The sequence below is a fragment of the Channa argus genome, chromosome 1 (assembly GCF_033026475.1).
Source record: "Channa argus isolate prfri chromosome 1, Channa argus male v1.0, whole genome shotgun sequence".
NCBI lineage: Eukaryota > Metazoa > Chordata > Actinopteri > Anabantiformes > Channidae > Channa > Channa argus.
In genome coordinates this window covers 35,561,726-35,587,496 of record NC_090197.1, presented here as the reverse complement: position 1 = coordinate 35,587,496, position 25,771 = coordinate 35,561,726, and the positions used below count along the sequence as shown (strand labels likewise).

The following is a 25,771-nucleotide window of genomic DNA, read 5'->3' as shown; positions in this document are numbered from 1 at the left end:
AGGTCATTTGCATCTGGGATTTTGTTTTAATTAAATAAAACACATGCTGCTGAGTTTTGTCAGAGTGGGTTTTTCAACTCTGTTTTGGAGGAGAGAGTGACTCTGTCAGAGCCTCCGCGGTGCATCTTCTCATCAACTGCAGCCACAGAGCAGCGGTGGCAGCGCGCCTGCGCAGTGCATCCCGGGGCTCGGCGGCGTTGGGTGCTGGAGTGGGGCGGATGGCAGACAAACAGCGGCGATGGACATTTCAGCGCAGGATTCCCATTTACGATGTCGTTAAATAAGCATCGGAACACCGCGTTTTCACACCTGTCACACTAGGACACTAACGGTGCACCTTGAAGGGGTAAGATGCCGATTATCGTGCGCTAATGCTCCACAAGGGCTGGCTAGCTGACGTTAGCACGGCGTTAGCTGCTGCTGAGCTGCCACCGCCTCCCCTTGCTGGGAAAGATAGCGGATCGCAGGCTGTCGGCTAAAAGCTAGCAAAGAGAAAGAAGGTGGGTGGTGTTTGATTTCCGAGAAATGTCGGTGCGACAGTCAGCACCGTGCAGCGCTCTCTCTGATTGCGTCCCCACTCCCAGTGTCAGCTGGGAGGGGATCTCCTCTCCCGACTGCTCGGACCTGCAGCGGACAGCTGCAGGAGAAACCATGCAAAACAGACAACCCAGCAGCTAGCCAGCACGGCTAGTGCACAGAGGGCGAGAGCAGGGTCCGATGAGCCTGCCTACCTTTTATCTGACGATATGCACAGGCCTGCGGGTAGATGCAACAGATCCGCTGCTGCGACAGCGCAGCACTATAAAATATCTTGTCAACTTCCCGAACTTTGTATTGATTTTGCCACTGCAAAAAAAATTTAAACCCTATTTCCTCCAAAGGCACACACTGGAACGAGATTATATTGTGCACAGCTGAGGGAGCACCCACACTGCAGTTTCCCGTGGGTGTGTTGAGTCAGAGCAGCCCAGGTTGTGTTGCCTCTACATCCTGTGTGACTTCTGATTCCTTTCATTCACCTTCTACTATTCATTCAGAGAAATCTATTAGAAACCCAGCTGTCAGCATGTCTGGTGAGATTGATGTGACAGTGAGGAAGAGAATTTTCACTTGAAGATATAAATTACTTTGCAAGTGTAAAGTGAGACTACTACTACTACTGCCAGGAAATGTTGCTAGTCTTTATGTTTAGAAACAGAGAAAACTCCAGATTAAATTTTGGATTTCGTGTGACCGGCCTCTGCCTTTTATAATTCGACTGTTTCTGCTCTGTGCACGGTTTTCAAAGGTTCTTGACAGGTAGGACATCCCATGGAGCTTAGAGAAGTTGCCACAGTTCTTCTGTGGATTTAGTCTTTGTCCTGAGATCAGGACTCTGCTTCCAGGACTCTTTGTCCTTCTTAATTCTTAATTTACTATAGTTTTCCAGTTGTTTGTTTGGGGTTCTTGTCATGCTACAGAATTAATATGGGACTAATCAGACATTTGGTGGTATTGTGTGATTAAAGATATTTAAATTAAAAATTAAATTTAAATGTCCCTAAAGCTTATACTGCTATATAAAATACAGTACACACTGAAACTCTGTTCTATTCATGTCTGCAGATTAACCTATCTGCAAAAACTTTTAATGGATTAGCTTTTGAAACTTTAGGGTGTAGTGGCTTTATTAAATCAATCATATCAAAGTGCAAGGTGACATACTAAAATTGAGCAGTAGCCTAAATATTTTTTGTTTACAGTGATACACAGCAGAGAAAAACAACACACATTCACAAATTTGCTTCCAGATGATCTACATTCCCAACAGTTTATAAATTCTCTTCTATTCTCAATCATGTATCTAAAGTAACTCTGAGGTAGGGATGTCCAGATATAGATAACATTGGGTAGCAGGTCAGATACTGCCTTTGTGTACTTGTACATTTACAACGTCCTTAATACTGCACCCTGTACCACATTAACCTCACTTAAGCTGAGCAGGTAAGCGGAGGTGAAAAGATGTCTGTGGTTTGAAGCTGTTTGGAGACAAGTGACGAGGGCAAAAGTAATAAAATCGATTGCAAGCTCTGCAAAAATCAAAAGATCCAGTTGCTAAAAGTCAAAAAGTCAACTTAACAGATTATTTTAAACATGTTTTATATTTCCAACAACGAGGTGACAACCAAGGGAGAGCTGGTTGCTGAAGCATTTATTTTTCAGCACAGGAACACATGAAAATTTCCATTCTCCTGGGATTTTCTGGGTTGTCTTCCTTAGAACTTCCAGCCATCAGGCGTAGACTAGAAATGTGTGAAAGTGTAAATGGTCCAGTCTTTGAAAGTATTCAGCTCTGTCCGCACTAGTATTTGGACCAGCAGTTCCTGCCAATGTTTTCTTTCCAGCATATTGTACTAGAGTCACAGGAGATTAGTACTCCTATCAGTACTTGGTATTAGTACTCAAATGGAACTACTTGTACGCAGTCTGGAAAAAAAGGGGGTATATCAGGACATCCCTTCTCCTGGAAACAGGCAACTGAGAAACTCCGTAGTACAACACAAAACCTTATTTTTGCACACAGCTAGAAAATTGTCTTTCTTCGTTCATCTTTTAGAAATGTATTATAGGGAATGTTTGTTTTTTAACCCGGTTAAGACAGATATTAGTTGATACTCATGCTTCGTGCACTAAGGAAATTACTTTACACTATCGACATGTTTTATCATAGGAGGATCAGGGTGGAAATCCTTGAAAATGCTTGAATTTTAATGTTAGGGTTTTATATGTGCTTGAAAAGGCTTGAAATGTATCTCTTTCACAATAAATAGCAATGTGAATGGGTGGTTAGTTCGCTTAGTAGGTGGACAAATTAACTAAAATTAAAAATGTTACACCTGGGTCTCGCGTGTGACTTTGATCAGCCAGTCCGGGACGTTGTTGTTTCCATGGTAGATGGTTCGAAAAACAAAAAAATAAAAATACGAAGCGTGGGTAAAAAGAGGAACAAATCCATGCACAGCCTTCTGCATATAAGACCTACAGCTTTTTTTCAAATTTTGCTTTTTTTAATTATACCACGGGAGAGTCTGCGCTTTCAAGTCACGTGAAAGGTGTGTGGTAATGTAGACATTTCCAGTAACGTCAGACCAACGTTACACGTACATGTGAGTGTTTCTGCTAACCGCTAGCTGGCGAATTCGCGACTAAACGATTGAGAGGCGCTGTGCGTGTAAGTGGTAATGCAATGAGTATTTCATGTCAATTGTGACACGCTTATTTATGGTATATGCAGCCGCTGCATAACCAGACACCTTCTCGCTAACGCTTCTGCTGTGTCGTTTGTCTAATCACCCTTTGCTTTGATTTTTACAATACAACGACTTACGAAGACTTCTTACTTTTTGCGTTTTATTTAGTGACACGTTTATTGAAAATTATTTGTGAAGTGATCGTGTATCTTAATTTCCTTCTGCTATTAAGAAATTAATTCTGGTTGTTTATAGTATAATGGCATTTTTCTTTTTTTGTGATTTCAGAAATGATAATAATTTTCTGTATTGAGCTATTTGTACAACTATAAATTTTACCAAAGCTGTAAGGTGCTGGAAAAGCTTGAATGTCAACCTTGAAATTTAAAGCTTGAATTTGACCTTTTTGAAAGGTGTATGAACCCTGGAGGATGTTGAACCCTTAGTTTTACTTTGTGCCACAAGTTTTCTTGAGCTCATCAAAGTGAGATAGGTGTGAAGGCAGGCTGCAAACCTGTTATACAGAAGAATATTAATGCAGTTTGTGTACTACGGAATATTGAGGTAACTCTGTTGTTTAACAAATAATTTAGACGTTATCTGTACCATCTTCTGCTCTTCAGTGCCTTTTACTTGCATAATTTAGCCACAAAGTTGCAACAGACGAGTGATAGTTCATAATGTCCTGTTTTGAGGTCAACATGTGAACACTTCCAAGCTGCTGTCATGAGCAAGAAAGTTGTTCGGTGAAAAAAAGGCAGCATGAGAAAAACCTTTGAGAGCCTGCAGTTTTTAGGCTTGTAGTTTACTTCAGTGACAAAGTCCAGCAAATGCGTAGCATGTGACTGTGATTGAAAGTTGGGTTGTGGCACCAATGAAGTACCTAATCCTTTTTTTGATAAGTTTTTAAACTAAATGTATCATCAGTTATCTGCTGCATTCTGTTCAATTCTCGTTTCATTTCCTGATGCGGTTTATTTCCTCTCATTTTGACCACATCCTTAGTGTTATCGCAGTTCTGTTAGTATCTGCCTACATGTAGGCTGATAAGCAAGACGCCATTTGCAGTAAGAAATGCCAAAATATATTTGGAAATGCATTAGAACCATAGAGCTGCAATTTTGAATGGCTTCTTTATTAAATAATTTTAATAAATTCACAGGTACTTCAATACTTTACGACAATAAGGTTATCAAAACCCAAAAATAACTAATTTTAAAATTATGATCATTAAAGATGGACAACTTCAATAATCAGTCCCACAATTTATCCCTTAAACAGTCTAGTTGTTACATAGTGTGGGCACAGAGAAGTCTATTCTATGAGGCATTCCATTAGCAGCATTTATGGTAAAAATATATCACCTGATGTACTATATAGTTGTTGGATAAATTACTGAATGATGTGTTGTAGGTTTTCCTACAGCAGATATGTTTCTGCAGCTTTTTTACTAAAGATTGTTTAACTTCTTTTCGTTATGATATGTGCCGTAAAACCAGGTTTTCTTTGCCTTGTCTGATTTTTCAGATGCTGAATTTTAACGGTTCCCTCTACTCTCAAGTCCTTAAATGACCCTTTCATCAAGATCCAAGGCAGCCTAGGAGGCAACGGTGACATAAATAAAATAAGTGAGTGTCATAAGGAAATAAGGAAAGGAAGCAGATACATTTCCCTCAGCTCACGTGTCCCTTTCTGTGCCAGTTGGTTAGGGATGGTGAGACTAGTAACTTCTCTTCCCCATCGTGAAAGAAACCTCCTTGCCTTGCCTCTCCAGCACGACAAACAGCCAGTCCACCAGTTAGTCACTCCGTCAACCAGCCTGCTATCGTCCAGCAACTTATTACCTCACATCATGACTGCTCTGTCTGACATGTTTTTGGGAACTCATTAATTCATGGTAAGTGTGTAATTTGTTTCTTAGTAAAGTGTAAGATGGCTTTGGCTATTCTAGGTTTCTGCAGACCAACAACCTGAAGTTAGGCATTGCTGGTCTCTTGGCTAAGGTCGTTGCATCAGGGGGAGATTATTTTTACAACTCTGCTCTTTGATGTCACGTATATTTAAAGATAAATATTTAACATTAAAAATGGATAAATGTGTAAAACCAAAAAGACAAAAACTGCTAACAAGTCATCTACAACAGAGCCAGGAGACAGTTTGAAAAGGGATTATATTATTGTATCACTCCTCAAAACAAAAGAAAACATAAAAACAAAGAACTGTGGATTAAGGGCACTTAATTCATTTTCTAGATGAGTGGGGAAAGAATGGTTGAGCTTTCCACCATGCCACTGTCTTCCTCAGTAAATGCGTTGTTTAGTTGTCATGGAGATGTGTGTCTCTATGACAAGCAGTGACAATTGTCGAGTCTCTTTTGCTGGGATGACAAGGTGGATTTGAAAGTGCCCAAAAATACTAACTGACCTTGAGTTAAGATTGTTTTTGTAAACATTTTTGTGAAAGTTTTACATATCCTGAAAACCCAACCCCTGACAGCTTAATTATCTATCAAAAAAGAATAATATATTTTTCCCTGCCAGTCTATAAACAATGGCCTTTCACAGTAAAGAAAAAACAAATTTAGACAAATTTTCTTTATTAAAACTGATGCACAGAAATTTGTTTTTTTACATATGTATACTCGTATATTTTAAATTGGACGTACAGCACATGCATCCTGTTTCCTCAGATCAGAACTTCTTATCATTTTGTGGAAGTTGCAACAAAATAACACACAACTGCCTGTAGTAAGTAAAGTAAAACCTAGAAAAACAAACACATGCCACATCAGTAAAAAATAAAAATAAAAAAATCTGCTCAGTGTTCTAAAGTGAACATCACCATTTTCTCCTTTATTAATCAATTTCCATCCATTTTCTCTGACCTGTCATCTGAATCAGATGACTTGAGTTGAGTTGGGTCCATGTTTAGGTTTTTAAAACTGGCAATTAGTAGTTTTAAAAAGAGATTCTCAGCCTGTGAAGTGTATAAAAAAAGTTTATATCACATATTTTGTAAAGCATTTGAAATAGTAACTTTGATCAATTAACTTATTTTTTGTCCAGCCGTATAGATGATGCCATTTAATATTAAAGCCACAAAAGTCTGGTGAATGCACACCAAAATACAATCTCCTCATTTGGGATTATATGAACAAAACTCAAAACAAAGAAGTTTCACCTACTATTGCTACTGTTTAACTAGGCTGATACAGTTACTTTTGGGTATGGTGTGATCATTAATTATGTCAAGTTTTGGTTCTGGAAGTTAAACTATATTCATTCACTTATCTCTTTTCCAGTGTATTTGTATTTCCACTCTGTATTTGCATGTCCTGTCAATAGAGTCTCATTCTCCTCCTGGTGTAGAACAAAGTTGGTCCCTTTGCTGTTGCTTACATCCAGCAGTCCATTTTTCCACGTATGATGCCTGATCACTGAATAACTGATGGCCACTCCACTCCATGACATTTGCATATCAGGAAGGTTGCCTCTGCTTTATCAGGCACGTAACTGTATCCTCATTATAGTATATCCCATGTCCGGATGCAGAGTAAAGGGAATAAGAAGAAATAAAGAAGGTGCCTCTGTTGGTTGGAGAAGCCCAATTATTTTTATTTAGATTTTTAAATGTTTAATAAGGAGCCTTATTTCAACCATGACCTCACAGGTAAGAGTTGTGTTTTATTAATCATGCATTCCATTGGCAGATGGCAAAATGGCAAATCATTGGTGTTTCACACTACATCACTTACTGAAATGTAGATTTTTGTAAATTGTTGGGTCGGTCCAAGCCCGGTAGAAATTGGTGAGGGTTGTGTCAGGAAGGTCATCCGCCATTAAAAAAAAATTGTGCCAAATTAACATGCGGACAATGATCCACTGTGGCGACCCTGAACTCATGAGATAAGCCGGGAAAAAAAATAAATAAAAAAAATTGGGTCTGTGTAATCTTCTCTTTTTTGTAGTTTTCCTGGCACGTGAAGGAATAAATGGATGAACTGTATTTGTTACAAGTGTCATGTCAAAACGTGGCTCATCCCACGTGGGATTATGAGAGCTCTCATGAGGCATATTTACCTCATAAGAAGCTGACTAGGTGTTATTAATGAAAAGCACCATTTTACAGGGTTACACGATATACTCTCAGGCGATAGAATTCGTTCCTTTACTATAAAGGTTCTTATGTGATGGTAAAGTGGCTCCATACACCCGTTCTGCTGTCAAAGTCTCTATAAAGGCCAGGGAAAACCCCTAGCAATGATCTGTGCAGGGTTGTCTACAGAGACTTTGTTGTTAGGTGCATTCTTGGTCTAGGTCAAAACTTGCCAAAGTCTTAAAAACTATATAGGTGGCAGAGGCATATGATAACTAACTTGTTAAAAGAAGTGTTTTGGCAAAGTTCATCAACGGTTCCAGCAGACCAGGAACCTCCAGCGGAATTTCAACCAGGGGAACTAAGGTCTAACTTAAGGTCTGGGGCCACAGTTCTACACTGCCAAAACAAATGCCCAGCTGGGTGTTGGAAATCTCCTTAGGTCCACGAACTATCGGCATCACCTTTTGGACTGTCAGTGGGCTAATTTGCTTAATCCTCCCAGGGATTTGGCCCAGGTTTGAACATGCAAATCAAAATTCACTAACCAGAAACGCACCAGGAACCTTCTGGTGGAAATGCAGATGATAGCCATGTTTTTCAAACTATATGAGCAGCTGTGACGTACAAACCCGATTCCAAAAAAGTTGGCACACTGTACAAATTGTGAATAAAAAAGGAATGCAATAATTTACAAATCTCAAACTTATATTTTATTCAGAATACAACATAGATGTTTAAACTGAGAAAATGTATCATGTATATATTTAGGAAAATAGTCTTTAATATAATAGTCTTCTTCTGCAGGCGATACTGGTTTACCTCTCTGAGCCTTTCAGTTGAACTTTTTGTAGGAAGTCTGCGATAACCACATCCACTTAGACATATTCAACTGAAATGGCTATAGCTGTGTTTTAATCAAGAGTATTTCCTCAGTAGATAATAGTGAGAAAAATGAATGAAATATGACAATGATTAATAGCTGAAAAAAACAAACATTCTACAATTATGTGACCTTAAATTGAATAACATTTTTCATACAAAACAAGCAAATTAAAAACATTACCATGGCCTCAAAGAAACTGAATACAATTTTTTACATTTTCAAACATTATTTAAATGCTTTCTAGATAAATAGATAAAATGCAGCAGGCTAGTCAATACAGATGTTTTTGTAATTTTGGGTTAACTGATGCTTTAACGTTGTTGCCGCTCTCGTAGCTTTTCTGCATCTCCGAGGACTGTAAACTGGGCTTTTGCTGAGCATCCCAGCCTTAGCGACACATGCAACCAATATGCATTTTCAAGGGTTTTGAATCTTAAAAAGTAACTAATCAATATGCACATTTTACTCTGCAGTTATTAATAATTAATAGCAATTAATTGACATATTTGGGCGAGACCTGACTCAGGTCATCTTGTTCAGATGCTACGTCAGGAGAAACATAAAATTGTAAAGGAGAATAAAGAGATGGCCACCTGTTCACCATTTTCTTCAGTACACCATCCTATTTTCATAAACCCATTTATTAAAGTATACCTTTTACTTAGTTTAGAATTGTATTTATTTTACAGTAATGTGAAGAAAAAAGACATTCATCACATTCAATAATCAAATGTGGCATGGCTTTAGGGTTGCCAGTGTTGGTCTGCAGGTCTGGTGGTTTACGGCTTTGGTCCACATTGAATGAATTGGCATGAAATGTGGTCTTTTTGATAGTCCTGGTATTTGTTCATCCCCTGACCTTTAAATGTCACCATGAGTGGTTTTGCAGTTTTTGCTAGTGAAATTTCCCATGGTTTTGGGGTAATATGTCATGAGATACTTATGTTCCCCTCAGGATCAATTACAATTACTTAACTGGTAAACCCTTACTTTTGATTGAGTGCCCTATCAGGTCAAGTGTTGCACTTTGTGCTTAATTAGCAAGTGAAATTTCCCATGGTTTTGGGGTAATATGTCATGAAATACTTATGTTCCCCTCAGGATCAATTACAATTACTTAACTGGTAAACCCTTACTTTTGATTGACTGCCCTATCAGGTCAAGTGTTGCACTTTGTGCTTAATTAGCAAATGTTGGGATGCTAACATGCTAATCGAACAGTGAACACGAAAAACAGCAGCAGCACATTGATTGCTGTCTGAAGTGTTGCTACACACTGTCCATTGTCATTATGTTTTAAATAATAAAGAGCAAATTACAGACAGAGAAACATCAAACCATTAGCAGAAGCCTCAGTACTGTGGGTTTGCTCTGTTTGCAATGACAACAATGCAGTGCAATCATACAACTCCATCCGATATCAACAGCACATTCAGGGTGACTTTATTAAAGCACAATATTATTTCTGTTGTGTATTCCTGTTTAAAACCTCAAATGTTTCCTGTGTAAGAAGGCTGTACACCCTGAGACAGCAACAGGCTCTACAGAAGATGACTTTAGAGACTGTGTGTGCATAAATACTAGACCCAAGATGACTTTAGAGACTGTGTGTGCATAAATACTAGACCTGTGTTTTCCATACAATATCTGTCTGTCTACCCTATGTAAAGCACTATATCTGTAGCATCAAAGCACAGTGAAACATTTGGCTTAATTGCAGAAACACTGTCACATTGCACTGTACAAGGAATGCAATTCTCTCTGTCTTGCTTGAGTGCGCTTTCTTTTATATATGTATATATATATATACACACACACACACACACACACACACACACACACACACACACACACACACTACAGTTTCTAATATTTTTCCCCCTACAGTAACAAAAATATATTGCTGGTAAAACATGGGGACCAAATGTGCAGTTGCTGTTTATTATACTATATTCTAAACTATTATATTTTCTCCATCTATTATTTAAGCCCTGGAGTGTGAGCGGAGTGGAGATGAGAAAAAGGCAGGCGGCACACATCGAGGCCCCTCCCCAGGCCCCTGGACAGCCCCGACCCAACACCTGCTGCCTATGCTGGTGTGGCTGCTGCAAGTGTCTGTGGTAAGAAGATCGTATACTATAATGCAGTACACCATACTATATCAGATTATGCTATGCTATACTATACTATGAGCTGAGTCAGAATATGCATCACATGAAAAAGTGTTATTGCAGGTTTAAAGTTGTGTATGATAAGTCATATCTGTTATAATCATAGATTTCACTTTATAACTTGAAATGTCAGCCCAGCGCCTGGAACAAACTGTTGTTCCCCTTTTTCATATTTTACCAGTTTTCAGAGTCAAACAATTATTAAGCCGGATGTTAAGTCAAGAAAGTTTGGTTTACACAATCCCACATTACAGGTTTCCCTCAAAGACCTCCGTTGTCCTTGGTTTGGATAAGCATAAACTCCAAAAACACAATCTGTATTTCTCATCTTAGTTATGAATGACGTCAGGATGATATAAAAGGAACTGTCTTTAGTTACCATGGGTCCCTTGGATTCAAGGCCAGTAGGTTGAAAGCACCATGTGACTTTTTTTTTTTTTATTATTATTTTTTTTTTTTTGGCAAAATGCGTTGGTATTGTGTAATACATTTGCTCAGTGCTTTGTGAAAGGAAAGGTAAGCGATGTGGACACACGAGCTACAACCCAGTGTCTTTATTACAAGGATGGTGTGCTACCTACACCATTAACATGAAAGGCGAGATATTGTTGATGGTCGGTCCAGTAGAAAACCAGGGCTTTGAAATCATTGTGTCTTTTTATCATTGAAGGGTCATTGGTAGCCACAGGACCACGAGACAAATCGCAGTTATTTGCAATGCAAATGTTGTGGCAAAAAATAATGCAAGGTGGGGAGCTCCCTGTTCTATGCCATATTACTGTATTGCATAGCTGTAGTTTTGTGCTTTATAATACTAGGACTTCAAAGTTTTCATTGTTTTAAGACCTGAATTTAAAACCACAACTGTCTTGTTTGTTTCATTGGTACACAGACAAAGAAGAGAAACGCAAGTTTCAAATACTCAAGGCATATTCATTATTCAATTAATCAGTAAATCATCTTTTAAGCAAAAAAATCTGTAGGAGCAAACCGGGGTTCCGCCGTTCTTGTTAGAAGCGTATGTATAAGTGTTCCGATGATGTCATTAATGACATCATACAACTGCCTTTGAAGTTTGCTTTTTAAGTTGCCTTTGACGTTTATCTTTTAACTAGTCGTAGAAATGTTGTGTTGTCGTGCAACGATGTCTGGGGTGGATAATTTGACCATCGGATACGGGTAAGAGCTGTGTTAGTTTCTTTTTTTGGAATTATTTTTGTAAATGTATTCCTGAGTTCTTTATGAAGATTAAATAAAATCATTTGTTTAGCTTTAATTTTTAACTTGTTTATCTTATGTGAATGTAAAATGTGTGTCCGTGACTTTCCATTGTAGTTTAGTTGTACCATGACTTAGAGCCCCATGTTGCCCCTGAGCAAGGCACTGTAATCAGTAATTGGGGTGGAGCTCCTACAGCTGGTTTACTGTGGCTTCACTCTCCCTTGCGAGGAGTGAATGAAACATTGTTTTCAGGCAGTGAATGGTGAATGTGCTGCTTCTTTCACACCACTTCATCTGAAGTGGTGGCAGCTTGTGCACTGGGCCTGTAGTGAGTGCTCTGTGAATCTGCTGAATGTTTTTCAATTAAATGCTGGTGTCAGATCTCCAGAATGAACCTGGAAAACTGTCTCCTACATCCTGTAAAAACTCTGAGGGTAATAAGAATGCCTTTTCAGTGCAAGCCTCACACAGCTCGGATCTTTGTACGAATAATGTTTAATTGACTGACTGCTCTCTGTGTCACTTTTTTATCATCATCATACTGAGTCAGCCAGTAAAGATTTGTATGAGTGTGTGAATCCCAGGGAATTTCATCTACCGCATTTAGAGAGTGTGTACAAAAGTGTTAATGGGTCAAGTCGTACTGCTGGAGTTCACTTCTCTCCCTTCACTTCTACCCTCTGGACCCTTCCTCCTCACGCTTACACAAGGCCCTTATCTGGTTGGGATACCTTCTATTTTCATCCACACATCACATGCAAAACAGCTGTGAAGAAGAGTCTATATTTAGCTGTATTGTGAGGGAGCCCAGGGGCTGTGGCTAGCTTAAACCATTAGTGCTGCACAATGGGGACTTTGACAAGAGACAGCAAGGGGAATTAAAGTTCCTCCATGATCAGATAAAAATAGACAACTTGGTGTGTGTGTTGCTTTGTAGACTCAGCAAGTGTGACTGAGCTACAACAGACAGAGAGACTCCCTGTGTGTTGTGAGTGTTTACATAAAGGCTTTCACTGAAGCTTTTTTGTTGTGTTGAGTTTGAATATGTGGCAGAGTTTACTGGAAATAATTTTTGTTGGATGAAACTTACTGATGAACAGGGTAGGAGCTGCTGCTTACAGTTAAAAGTGAGGTGTAAGACAAAGGAAAGCAATAATACTCAAAAGTGGGAAACTTTAACTAGACATTTCATAATGCTTGGTGTAGAGGCAGGATTACGTGTGTCCTGTGGCCCCACAATATTCCACTCCAGAGATTGTTGTATGTTAAAATGCTGAACATTAATTGAATTCCACAATTGAGCTGATAACAAAACAACAAAAAAGAAAATCCACACAAAACGTCCCACCAATAATTCAACAGAGCACGTTGCTCAAATAATTCCACAGAACACTGTGAAAAACCAAGTACCTCCACAGCTACACACTCAACTTTCCAATGCTACCTTGTCGTTTTCCACAACTGCCAAACTTCAAAGTCAGTTGTGATGTCATTGATTATGTCATCCGTATGCATACGTACACTTAATTTACCTAACCTTTTATAGACACAATGGCTACAGAAAAAACATAAGCGGACGAAACCGAGAGTAATTGGAAACAATTACTGAATTACTTGTAAACTAACAACAAATAAATTATGTTAGAACTTTTAAACATTATGACCAGTCTTTTTTCTTATAGAAAGAAGACTATATAATTTCAGAATAAAGTTGATCAAAATATTTGCTTACTAATGTTTTACTCACTTTTTTAGTCTTGGGCCCCTAAAACACTTGATCTTACATTTCCAATAATGCAGTTCTATTGGGTCTTTGGTTAGACCCTTCTCTTACAAACTTGGCATCTTCCGTTTGTAAACAGCGTTACTGTTATATAGATATAAATATAGATATTTAAGCCTAAGCTCCAGAGCCACAGATGATTATTATGCAGTACCTGCTAAATACCTGGCTTTTTTGCCCTAAAAATAACTGATTAGTTGTCAAAAGGTTTGCAAAATTCAAAAAACCTATACTCCTCTGATCATAATGTTAATCAGTCAGATATAGACACCTTTCTAAACTAGCTCCAAATGCCAACGCTATCCCAAGAACATGTGAACAGCTTAGATGCACCACTCACTACTGATGAATTACATAAAGCAGTAATTAAAATGCAAAATAATAAGTTACCTGGTCCTGATGGATTTCCAGCAGAGTTCTACAAACACTTCTGGCAAATCTTGTCACCATTATTTTACAGAGTAACCACGGAAATAAAATCTACCTCAACAATACCTACACACATGAATACAGCCATTCTACTTCCCCTTCTACTAAAACCCAACGAAGACCCAACCCATCCTTCCAGTTACCGGCCTTTCTCACTTATCAACACAGATGAAGATCATCACCAAAGCACTAGCTACTAAAATAGAGACAGTCACCCCCATGATAGTCCACCCAGACCAAACAGGATAAATCAAAAACTCATCAGACAGTGTCCGGAGACTATTTAACTTAATCACCCTGTCACAACAAAAACAAACTAAAACCATAAAACGCAGAAAAGGCATTTAATAAAGTTAGCTGGACATTTCTTTTTAGCATCCTTCACAAGTTTGGTTTTGAAGAGTCTTTTATCAACTGGTTAAAAACACTATACACTGCACCCAGAGCCACTGTAATCACCTCAGAGAGTTTTAAACTTCAGCGGGGAACCAAACAGGGATGCTCACTCTCTCCATCTTTATCAAAATGAATTAAAGGAATCCAGGACACACATACAAATCACAAAATTAGTCTTTATGCAGATGACATATTACTACACTTACAGAACCCCTACAGCTCACTAAAGGAAACATTTATTATTAATAAATTTTCCCTAATCTCAAATTACACAAAAAATAGCAACAAATCAACAATCAACTTTCACTCTCTAAAGATGCCTGGGATTCTGCAGCACAGGAACCCCTCCTTCCATTTCATACTGGCAACATTAAATATTTAGGCATTAATATTTCCCCCAGCCTGTCAGAGCTTTTCAATCTCAACTATACCACTATATTAAAAAAATAGACTATCTCAGACACTAGATAAACCTTCCAATTTCACTCATTGGACAAATTGCTACAGTAAAAATTAAGATCTTACCACAGATCAACTATTTGTTCTCAATGCTTCCTACAGCTCCCACGGATAATTGGTTCAAACCACTAGACTCACTAACGTCTCATTTTTACTGGAAAAACAAGAAACCTAGAATCTCACTGTCAACATTACAAAAGAAAAAATCACAAGGTGGCCTTGAAGCACCTAATTTCCAAGCAACGCAACTGCAAAACCTTGTCAAATGGATTCAAAGGATAATTACAACATCTCATGGATAGACTTAGAACAGAATCAATGTAAACCCATATCAGTTTCAGATCTCGCTTTTATGCCACAATCAGTGGAATTCTAAGCCAATAACCATCTCCTTAACTCTGACAGCCTGGTGGAAAGCTCACAAAATCACAAAATCAACACCAGCACCCTGTAAACATACCCCAATATGGCACAACCAAGACTTTCAATTATACAATACATCTGATCCACTTTCCAGCAGCGCAGCACAAAGGAATCACTCACCTTTACCATCTATTTAAAAATAACCATTTTCTATCATTTAAGACATTAATGGAAAAGTATGGAGTTGGGGGAGAACAGTTCCTCCAATACCTACAATTAAAACTCATATTTAAATCAAGAATGAATATAACTAACAACCCACTACAGCCCCCTATACTTACTGACGAGATAATAAAAATTACTAAGTCAAAGAAACTGTTGTCTATGCGCTATGAAATTATAACAAACAAAGACTGCATAATGGAGTCCCAATAGAAAAATGGAAAAAAGATATTCCTCTCTCCCCCAACTCTAACTTGTGGATAGAAATCTGTAACCACACCTTCTCCATGACTAGCAACACAAACTTACACAATACAAGACCATTCACAGAACTCACATCACTCAAAGCAAATATTTAAAATGGGCCTAACCAACACAGACCCCTCACAATGCACCTCAGGTAGGACAGAGGATTACCTCCATGCCACTTGGGCCTGCAACCCTGGCGCATTCTTTCTGGGTAGCGGGGACAGAGACACTCTCTGCTATTCGGAGCTGAAGAAACCCCACATCTCCATCCCTCTGTTTACTTAGAAACATAAAAATAGAAACATTAAATATAAAAACCCAGTACTCATCTCTTTAACAATCACCAGAAAATTATCTTATAAAACTGAGAATCTAAAAGCTCACTACATATTAGTTACTGGACAAATCTTCTAAAAGATTACATAATCATAGAGAAAACATCAGCTTCATACAAAAACAATACAACAAACTTCAATGAAGCTTGGAACCCATTCTTAGAACATTTTAACTTAAACAAAATGCCTTGGACTGAAGCCACACGTACATCTCCACGCAAACCCCTGCCACAAACAGCATAAAATTAAAATAGTCATGATTGTATTATTTTTTGAATAAATACTATCATTCTTGTTAATATCCATCATCATCATCATCATCATCATCATCATCATCATTATTATTATTATTATTATTATTATTATTATTATTATTATTATTATTATTATTATTATTCGCAGTAATTGATTTTGACTATATTTCTTTTTTGTTTGTATCATATTTAACTATGACATGTTTTGTATCCTTTCTATTATTGCCAATGTTGTTATCAAGCTTATTGCTCTATATGAGTTTCACTGTCATTATTATTATTATTATTTCTACTGTTATTACAAACATTATTATTTTAACTCTTTGTTATTTATGTGTTTGTGTGTGTAATTTTATTTATTTTTTCATTTTCTCTCTGTTCTGTTTTACGTAATTTATATAAATCAGTTTTCTTATTAATAAGTGTTAATAAGTAAAATATATACGCTTAGAACATGTTTATATCCTTGATATGTTTATCCCTACCCTGTACTTTCCCATCCCCATCCCAACTGTTACTACTTTTATGATTATATAATCCCTTTCTGCTCATCCTCACGACCCATCCTCACTTCTCCAACTGCGATGCACCTTCACAAGCAAACAAACACTGTACATAGGTTTGCCGTATCTCACACTGTTGTTATATGTTTTGCATTGTGTGATTTGTTTCTTTTTTGTTCTTGGTGAAAATTTTAAACAAAAAATTCAGAAGTATGGTGCACAGTCAAAATGCTAGGATGCTGAAATATAGGGTCTTTATTATCCCAAAGTGGCAATGCTTGCTGACAGCCACTGGTGCTGTCAGCGAAGTAATGAATTGAAACTCTTGGTAGCTTTGTTATCCCTTTCAGCTCTGTGGTTCATTGGCTCATGTTTGTGATCATTGAGAGCCCTTCCAGGGCTATAGCGGAGTGTGTTGGTAGTTGGGATGCACACTGAGGAACAGGAACAGCTGTCAAATATTCTAGAGCTGATCAGTCAGTTTAAATAAGTAAAGTTTTTGCCTTTGATGCTAAAGGATGGTAAACTTTTGTTAACTTTCATTTTACCTACCTGAAATATATCCAGGGTTTGGCAAGAAAAATAATGTATTTTTTCAATCTAGGAATGAGGACAGGATAGAGAGGAGTGAGCGACAGATGTGCACCAAGATGGACAGTATTGAAGCTGCAGAAGAACAGTAAGTCTTCTCATCATCTGTTTGGGTCAATGAGAGTGTGTGTTTATGTGGCTCTGTCAGTCTCACACACATTGTGAGACTTCATTGTTAAATGTTTGACTGTAGACGGCCCAGTCTAGACGAGGTGCTGTCCTGGGCACGGAGCTTTGAGATGATGCTGCGCTCGCTGGAAGGCCGGGAGATCTTCCAGGAGTTCCTACGCTCGGAGTACAGCGAGGACAACCTGCTTTTCTGGTTGGCCTGTGAAGACCTGAAAAAGGAGACAAATCCCTCTCTGGTGGATGAGAAGGCCAGGGTTATATATGAAGACTACGTGTCCATATTATCACCCAAAGAGGTACCCTGCACTGTTTGAGTAAATTCAGCAGAAGTGAGCCTCCCCATAAACTGAGGAAGAAAAATCAAAAACATCATAATCAAAAACAGCTCAGCCTAGTTTCCTCCTGGAGGACAGAAAGAAACTCTGTTGTTTTTAATAAACCGGAGATGTGACAAAATAAACAGCAGCCAGTTTTTAGCCATGTTGCCAGCTTAACCAAACTGTTAATCTTGTTTAGCACATTTTCCTGTGAAGCCACTGTAATTTCTTATTAAAACCATTAAAACCACCAGCCAACCATTTAAACAGCTACACAGTTTATTTCTAATTTGTTTCCTCCACCTCAGGTCAGTCTGGACGCACGGGTCAGAGAAGGAATAAACCAGAGCCTGGCAGAACCCAGCAGCCTGATGTACGAGGATGCCCAACTCCAGATCTACACCTTGATGCACCGTGACTCCTTCCCCCGTTTCCTCAACTCCTCTGTTTACAGAGGCCTCCTGGACAGCAGGAGGCGCACCTGCCTCGAGACCTAGACCCCTCAGCCCTCCCTCATTACCATTACGCCAACGAGACTACTACTTAAACTTCAATTACTACTATGGTGCCAGAAGTCGGGTTTGGAAAATCTCTCCCTCTCTTTCGATTGAAAAGACTGAATGACGTCTGAGATAGCTGGTTGAGTTTTTTAATTTATATTTTTTAAGCAATTTATATCCAGTTCTCCGCTGGAGCCAGATCAGCCTTTGCTGGTTGGTTATTGGTCAGTTTAAGACCATAAATGCTGGCCAGTGATTGTTTTGCTAACAGTTTGTGCTGTATAATTCAGTTTACTGGCCAACTCACATGTCAGCATTCAGTTGAAGTGGCCACCTGTGGACAAGGACTCCCCAGGCGGTTGGGACAGGAAGAGAGAGAGGCAGAAAGGACTGTTCCTGTACTGTAACATTTAGACCTCATTCTTTCTACCCTCACTTTAATATCCTCTCTTTTTACTCATTCTGTCATGTTTTTTATGTTTGTTTTTTTTTCTAATTCTGTCCCATTCCTCAGATGTGTTTGCATTTTTTTTGGTTTGTTTTGTTTTTTTACTAATAAAACATGACACCAAGTTTTTGGTGGGCGTTCGGGCACTTCTGCCCATTTAACCAGTATAAGCACTGACTGCATGTAACTCTCTCCCTACAGTAGCTTAACGATGTAAGCCGTGGACTGCAACCGTTTTGAATATTGAGATTTACTCGGAGGGGACGTGTCCCTTTGTTTGGCTGTCTATGTTTAGTGAAGGGAAAAAGTACACTTCTGCCAAATTTAAGCTTACCGCAGTTTTTTTTTTAGTACTTTTGGTAGCTTCTGCAGCAAAACAACTGCAGCACCTACCATCCATCCATCTGTCCGTCCAAGGACTTTCCTTCTTTAGGATTCTTTACCTGGGAGAAGTAAGGGCTAGAATTGTGGTTGGGCAGCTACATGTATTATTATTGCTAATGAACTTTAAATAAAAAATATCTCCACAGAGAAAATCACAATGCCTTTACATGTAAGACAAGGCAGCACAAGCGCTGCTGGAGTTTTCTGAATAGCAACCACAGTTTGTCCAATGATCCCTACCTCCCATGTTTTTTCCCTCCTCCTTCCAACTCAGACCATCACAGCCTGAAAGGTACAGGTGCCCTATATAGGGAAAAAAACAGCTGGAGAAAATACAAAGAAACCCACAGTGACTCCAAATCTGCATTTCGAAAAATGCACAAAAAGTGGGTTTACCTAGTGTTTTACCATGACTTGAGTATTACAGTAAGCTGGCTGTGCTTGCAGAACATAAACAAATGAAGCTTGCACTGATGTAGTTTAAAAGGGTTATTGAGACCTGGCTGTTGTCTGTAAGGCTCTTGCAGAAGCTGTAGGAAACATGACCGTCCCTGGAGCAGGACGTTCGGCATCATGCTGCAGGGTGAACAGGGTGCCAGACATGATGTTCGAGATGCTGTGAAGCGAAACTAGTTGGGACACCAGGCAGTAGAGTCTCGGTCATTCCAGTGCATGTATGTTTCTCCAGCAGATGAAGCTTGGAGAGTATATTGTAGTCCAGTTAGCTACTGCCCATTCAAGATACTTTTTTTTTTTTTCTACGGCAGAGCCAGTGAAAAGGGTTGGTTTATTAATGCTAGAATACAGGCTAGTGAAGATGTTTGTGTTGTGCAACACAGTCTTTCCAACAAGGCCAACTAGGTTTAAGCATGTTGTAGGCAAGCAGTTAGCATGTGCGTGCTAGGCTTGCTAACCCTCCATCCCACTGCCAGCCCTCCCACTCTCTGGTTTGTTTTTCTAATCGGGCTTTGAGAGCATGCAATGATAATGGTTTTGTGTGTGTATGATACAGATACACACATAACAGAAAAGTAAAAAAAAAAAAACTTTATGGAGGTCTTGACATTTTTAGTATAAAAATTGACATTTTTTGATGTCCCTGGCCTGTGGACATGCAAGAGGAAGTGCATGAATGCAGTATACGCTTTTTTGTTTTTGTTTTTTACTAAACCTCCAAGTGTATTCATCATGTCACATGATGGCTAGCTGACATTTTGGTTTGGTAGTTAGTGCAGTTTTAAAGTGTCAATAAACCAGTGCCACTCCTCACTAAGAAATGCAGGCCTCCATGTTGCCACTTCCTTTAACTACCTGAAGTTCATGTTGCCAAGTTAGGTCTAGACTAAATTTCAGTGTAGATGATGCAGAATATCTTGCAGACAGGTATGGTAGATTTGAAGCTGTATCCCACTAATACAGATTGGTTTTGAATGGTCAGAAGGTTCTCTTATGAATTACTCACAACAACACCTAACCTCAGGTTAGTCAATGTGTTTTAATGCCGCTGTTGGATTTGACTCTAGTTAGCATTTGCACGTTATACTAGAGAAAACGGAAAGGAATGCGGGTTGTTTGCTAGAGCCAGAGTCCATTGCGTTAGGGGATTTTTGACTTTTCTACCAGACTTTTTTACTTCCAGTAACTAGATGAAGCTGCCAGTTCAAAACCAAGCTACCATATTTCTACAAAAGCTCTCTGTCACAAAGTAAAGATTAAAAGGCTAAATCAATAACCACCCAACAGTTGTGCAGTGTTCCTTACTAAAAACGTATTCTATATATAACCTTTGGCAATATACAATATTCACATGCAGACTACATTAATATCATAAGGGCTTGATTGAAATTGCTTAGCTGATTTAATGAAGAGCTGCACGTGCATGTGTCCAGTTGATCGGAAGCAGAACAGAAATTAACCAATTGTAATACTAAAGGATCAATTTATACACTTGCTCCTTTCAGTAAGTTTTTATTTCCAGGAAAAAATAAGCATTTTAGATGTTGTATTTGAATTACTACTCATAGAGCTCACTCTCTTCTGAACATTATAGCTACATTATTTTTCCTTTTTGCCAAGTCTATAGAGTATTTAACACGAATGTTTCACCCAGAACCAGATAATGAATTCATGGTGCAATTAAACCAAGTTTACGTTTACGATGTTTGTATCTTATGATATGTTGGTAACATTGGGTAGCTACAGTAGCTGTCCACAGTGTGAGCAGTGAGGCCAGCCGGGTTAAGGCAGATATGAGTCTCTGCTCTGTGCTAACAGACAGTGACGAGTTTAAAAAGTGGGAGTGTTTTAAAGGAAGGAGACAGATAAAGCAGAAACCCAGGATTTCTGCTTGCGTCCTTTCCTCTTAATTTATTGTGACATGTACACAGTGGGGAAAAGTACACTTGTTTATATTTAATACCTGCATTTCAAATTCAGATTTTACAAGCAATGATGATGATGTGAAGTGAAGTAGTGTCATCGCTGAGTTTAGATTTTTGTCTTTAAATTTCCATGGGTTTCAAGTGAGTGGGCTTTTAAAAGGTATGGTTTTATTGACTACAATGGCGTCTGAGAGCTGGTGTCCTGATGGGATGGAGGAGGTTTGCGAAGCTTTGGCCTTACTGACACGTAATTTTTAAAAAATTTTTCCCTTTGTATAAAAGAAAACAACAAACGTCTCTGTAGGCTTTTTTCACTACCTCTCATGTTGGTTAATTTATTTCACATCTAGTTGTCAATGTACAAGTTGTTTTTAGATCTACTTGAAGCCTAACACTGTAAACAAAAAATGTGCACAGAAAAATGACTATGTATATGACCAGAAGGGTTGAAGAGAGCTTGCCCTAGTCAACATAATCTTCTGTTTGTATGTGTGTTTGTTTTTAATTATGTTGAGCTGAAATAGATTTTGCATCTCTATAAAGAATTCAGGAATCCACTGTCTAAGGGCTAATCCCATTTTTGCCTATGCAAATCTGTTACTGTGGGAGAGTTGGGAAAGGTTGAGCTATTGCACCTTTCACCTGTTTTAGATGGACCATGGTTTACATTGCCCTTTGCTGATATTCTTCAATATTATTCAGCAAAATGTATGCTTATTTTTGTTTCTATATAAATATTATATATATATATATATATATATATATATATCAAACAAGTAATATACAGAGAAAGTAGTATATGCCTTCGTGATGATAAAACAGAAACCTTGCTGAAAACAAATAAATGTGGTGTTGTCTGACATAATGTGGCTGTGCTGGAGTCTTAGTAAGGGTACGACAATAAAAGACTGGAATACATTTGACAGTCAACTAGCCCTAATATCTCAGGCTACAACACCTAGTAGCTGACCCTGTGCAGTATTTCCTACCTGAGGGGGAATTTCTTTTAATTTTTTTCATTTATCCAGGAGTAACCACATCATGACTTTATGTGACAAACATCCAGCCTCAGCATGTGCAGTAAATAAGGTATGATGCAGGACTTGTCATTTCATATAACGTGGCTTTTTATTTCAGGACTGTGTAACTTTTTATCAACAAAGGTCATTGGTGAGAGTTGAGGCATAAGGGCAAATTATAAAACATTGTGTAAAAGTAGCACAAGCAGAGGCGAGTGAAGTCACCAGAAGAATCCAAGGCCGCAACACCTAAACCTTTGCGTGCTTTGAGCCAAAATGAGGTGCATTTTTAACTGTTATTTTGAAGGGCTGAGTTGGAGCAAATCTGAGTAATTATCAGTATTTGCCTTTGAGAATGTGCACTGTCCACATACGTAAGTCACACTTCACTGAAATGGGGAGAGAAAATGTGCTTGCTATAAGCTAATAGATTATCATTCCAGTGTTTGTGGGTGGACACCGCACAGAATTTTTAGTGAAATGAGCGAGGCACTGTGCCATCAGCAAACAGCATCTTATTTTTCTTACTGTTCTTCTACTTTTTGTAGCCATATCCACTCAGACTATCACTGTGTTAATGCAGTAGCGTTGGCGTGGAACACAGCAGCACATCAGCAAAAAAAATAAACTATACTTAACTAATGTAAGTAAGGACAAGCCAAGACCAGCTCTCCTGAGCCCCCTTTTAGCTTCGAGTTGAGGTTTGATTTAGGTCTGATCATTTATTGCTGAAAATGTCTTCACTTGTGCAGGAAATTTAGATCCTGAACTTAAATAGATTTTTGTCACAGTGAATGGTGGTTAAAGAAAGACTGATTTATTGAATGATGTCTGGAAACTCGACCTGTTTTGTTTGTTTCTTTAGTTGTAGGGTTTGGTGCCTCTTTATGCTTTACAACAGACCTCAAGATCTCCTTCTGTCGCTCTTTCTGTCTCTTTCTCGGGCTCTCACTTCCTCTCTCTGTAACATCACACACACACACAAGACACACCACTGTTAATGGCAGTTAGAGCTGACGCAGCCCTGTTTCACTGATCGTTTGCTCCTCCTACACAAACACTGACACCCTCACATCACCTCTTTCATGCCTCTGTCAGAGGTGTCTTTGCTACGTTAGGAACGAAACTATGTTTGTGCAGGTACTGGCTGAAGTCGGTTTTCAACAGTTTTAGGCAATCACTTTTCTCTTTATTGATTTAGATGCCTAAGCCTCTTGGTTTTTGTCATGCCTTTGTAGATAGATCACAGTTGTCAAGAGATGACCTGCAGGTGAAAATAAAAAGACATTTTACCGTCACTTTAGGTGAGGAAAAAAGTGACATTTTTGTATTCAGCATGCTTTTTGCTAAATAAATGAAATAATTCAGTTATTTGCTATAAACGATACTGTATGAGTATGTACTCAAGTACTGCAGTATGCAGACAATTAAAAATACCAGAAACTCTTTTGCGAGGTTCATATTTTCTTCTAGTATGTTTCACTAATATTGACAGTTATGGGTACTTGATTCTTTTTGTCAGTGTCTCATGAATTTGCCAGAATGACTAAAAGACCCTCTTTGTTTTAACAAATGTAGACTATGGTTGGTTATTTCCACATGCATGACTTGCAGTGCAGTTTTACCTGGACAGTGCTAATGAAGTTGGCTCTATAATCACGAGCTTGGTCAGCCAAGCTCAACTTTTCAACATTTTTCTCTTGTCGCTTGAAAACTTTCATTGGTGACTGAGATCCTGAGTCTTTTACTTACATCTAGGCATGTGAGATTTAGACTTGTAGTCCCTATCTTGTGATCATCAAGATAGTGTGGAGTGAAATGTATTTATCTTGCAGAGCCTCATCTCAAAGCGCAACTCAGATGTGACCTGTCATTTTCTGAGTCTTTCAGAGTTTCAAACAGCAGCTAACAAGAGGAAGCATGTGAGTTCAGCCGGTTCAGCTTCCTTAAACATCTCTGAGCACTGGGTCCCTAACTTTTGGGGTTGTGCTGCCCAAGGATCCAATTGCGTTTCATCATTATTTTGATTCTCATCAAAGGACAGTGATTGTCAATCCTTGATCAGCATTGCTGCCAAAGTAGCCTGAGAAACAGGAATCCATTACTGTAGCTCTGAAAAGACTTATTAGTCTTATTATAAGTCTTATTAGTCTGATGAAACGCCATCATCTGTTGTAAGAGCTAAGGAGGGACTGGTCTCATTTAACCTCGGCCTTCAAGACAGAGCTGCTGCAACATTAATAGCACTGAGCATTAGGGAATGTGTACATTGTGAGAGACATTTAATTATATTGATATTGGCAATTCTAACACAGCTGTGACTGTAGTTTCTTACCAGTGACAGTAGAATTGAAGAGATTGAAGAAATATTTACACCAAAGTCTGGTCTAGAAAATGCGTATGTTTTTCTCAAAGACTCAACTTGATTAATACATTTTCAGTAGCTGTGTGAAACTGTCTGTTAAAATGTGATTGAGTTTGAAAAAATAGTTTGACAGTTTGGGGAAATGCACATATTCACTTTCTTGTGGGGAATTAGATGAATACATATCTGACACATCAATTTGTCTGACATCGCAGCCAACTGTCACAAATGCTTCTTTGGTCGATAGAATGTGCCAAAATGATGATTTACCTTTTGTTTCAGTGTAAAGGGGTCAAAAGAAATGTTGGAATGTAAAATCACACATTCTGTTGGACTCAACATATTTTGTTACTTGTCTTTTCACGTTGCTGTCATGGGTGCGTGATCTGTGAATCATCCACATATTACCTAGTTCGACATGTAGACAGAACGGTTGGGGGTGCGACCAATGTGGACTACGAGCAACCACATCAGGTCCAACTTTATAACAAACAGAAGCCGTTCGCTGTCTTAGTTATATTTTTACAGTTTTAATTATTTTAATAGGGGGGTTATTTAAGTCATTATTTTCTCCTTTTATTTCTAAAGACACAAAGATTGCTGTTCATCAATCTTTTAACCTCATACTCACAGTGTGTTCAGTTGTGGTACATTTTGATCTAAGCTTCAGTCTCTTGTCTTTGTTTACACAATGACTTCTTGCATTACGAGAAAACTCCAATCTATGGTAACTGCCCGTGAATTTCTGTAATTTAAATAGTGCTGCTAGAGAAAGAAATCTAAATGTAACAACTTATAATAAATACTAAATAGATTTTTGCCAAATGTGACTGTGTCTTTCTTTGACTGGAGTGTGGGATAAAACCAGCAGATTCTGTACCCACAAACATTGAGCTGTGCAGGTTTATATTCATTTTCTTCACTCAAATAAAATGTTTTCACATATACTTAGCAGTTTTATCAACCTAAGATGCTTTTGCTGTTGTTCAACCAGTTCTCTGCTTTACACAATGAAACACCCCGACAACTGTGTGAAAGTGA

At 38.5% G+C, this 25,771-nt stretch overlaps 1 protein-coding gene across 4 annotated transcripts; it reads left to right on the top strand.

Annotated features, from left to right (window-relative positions):
- On the top strand, window positions 1–25,549 carry rgs17 (regulator of G protein signaling 17). Of its 4 annotated transcripts, none has more exons than XM_067516189.1 (7): window positions 1–346; window positions 4,758–4,858; window positions 5,005–5,127; window positions 10,201–10,331; window positions 17,201–17,275; window positions 17,381–17,612; window positions 17,942–25,549. In XM_067516189.1, exons 3-7 carry the CDS (start codon window positions 5,125–5,127, stop codon window positions 18,128–18,130), a joined length of 630 nt encoding a protein of 209 aa, XP_067372290.1. In that variant the 5' UTR covers window positions 1–346; window positions 4,758–4,858; window positions 5,005–5,124; the 3' UTR covers window positions 18,131–25,549. The 4 variants fall into 4 exon arrangements, with proteins under 4 accessions (XP_067372290.1, XP_067372282.1, XP_067372272.1 ...); XM_067516181.1 differs by having other exon boundaries at window positions 4,932–5,127; XM_067516171.1 differs by having other exon boundaries at window positions 4,758–5,127.
- Window positions 25,550–25,771: the final 222 nt, after the last annotated feature.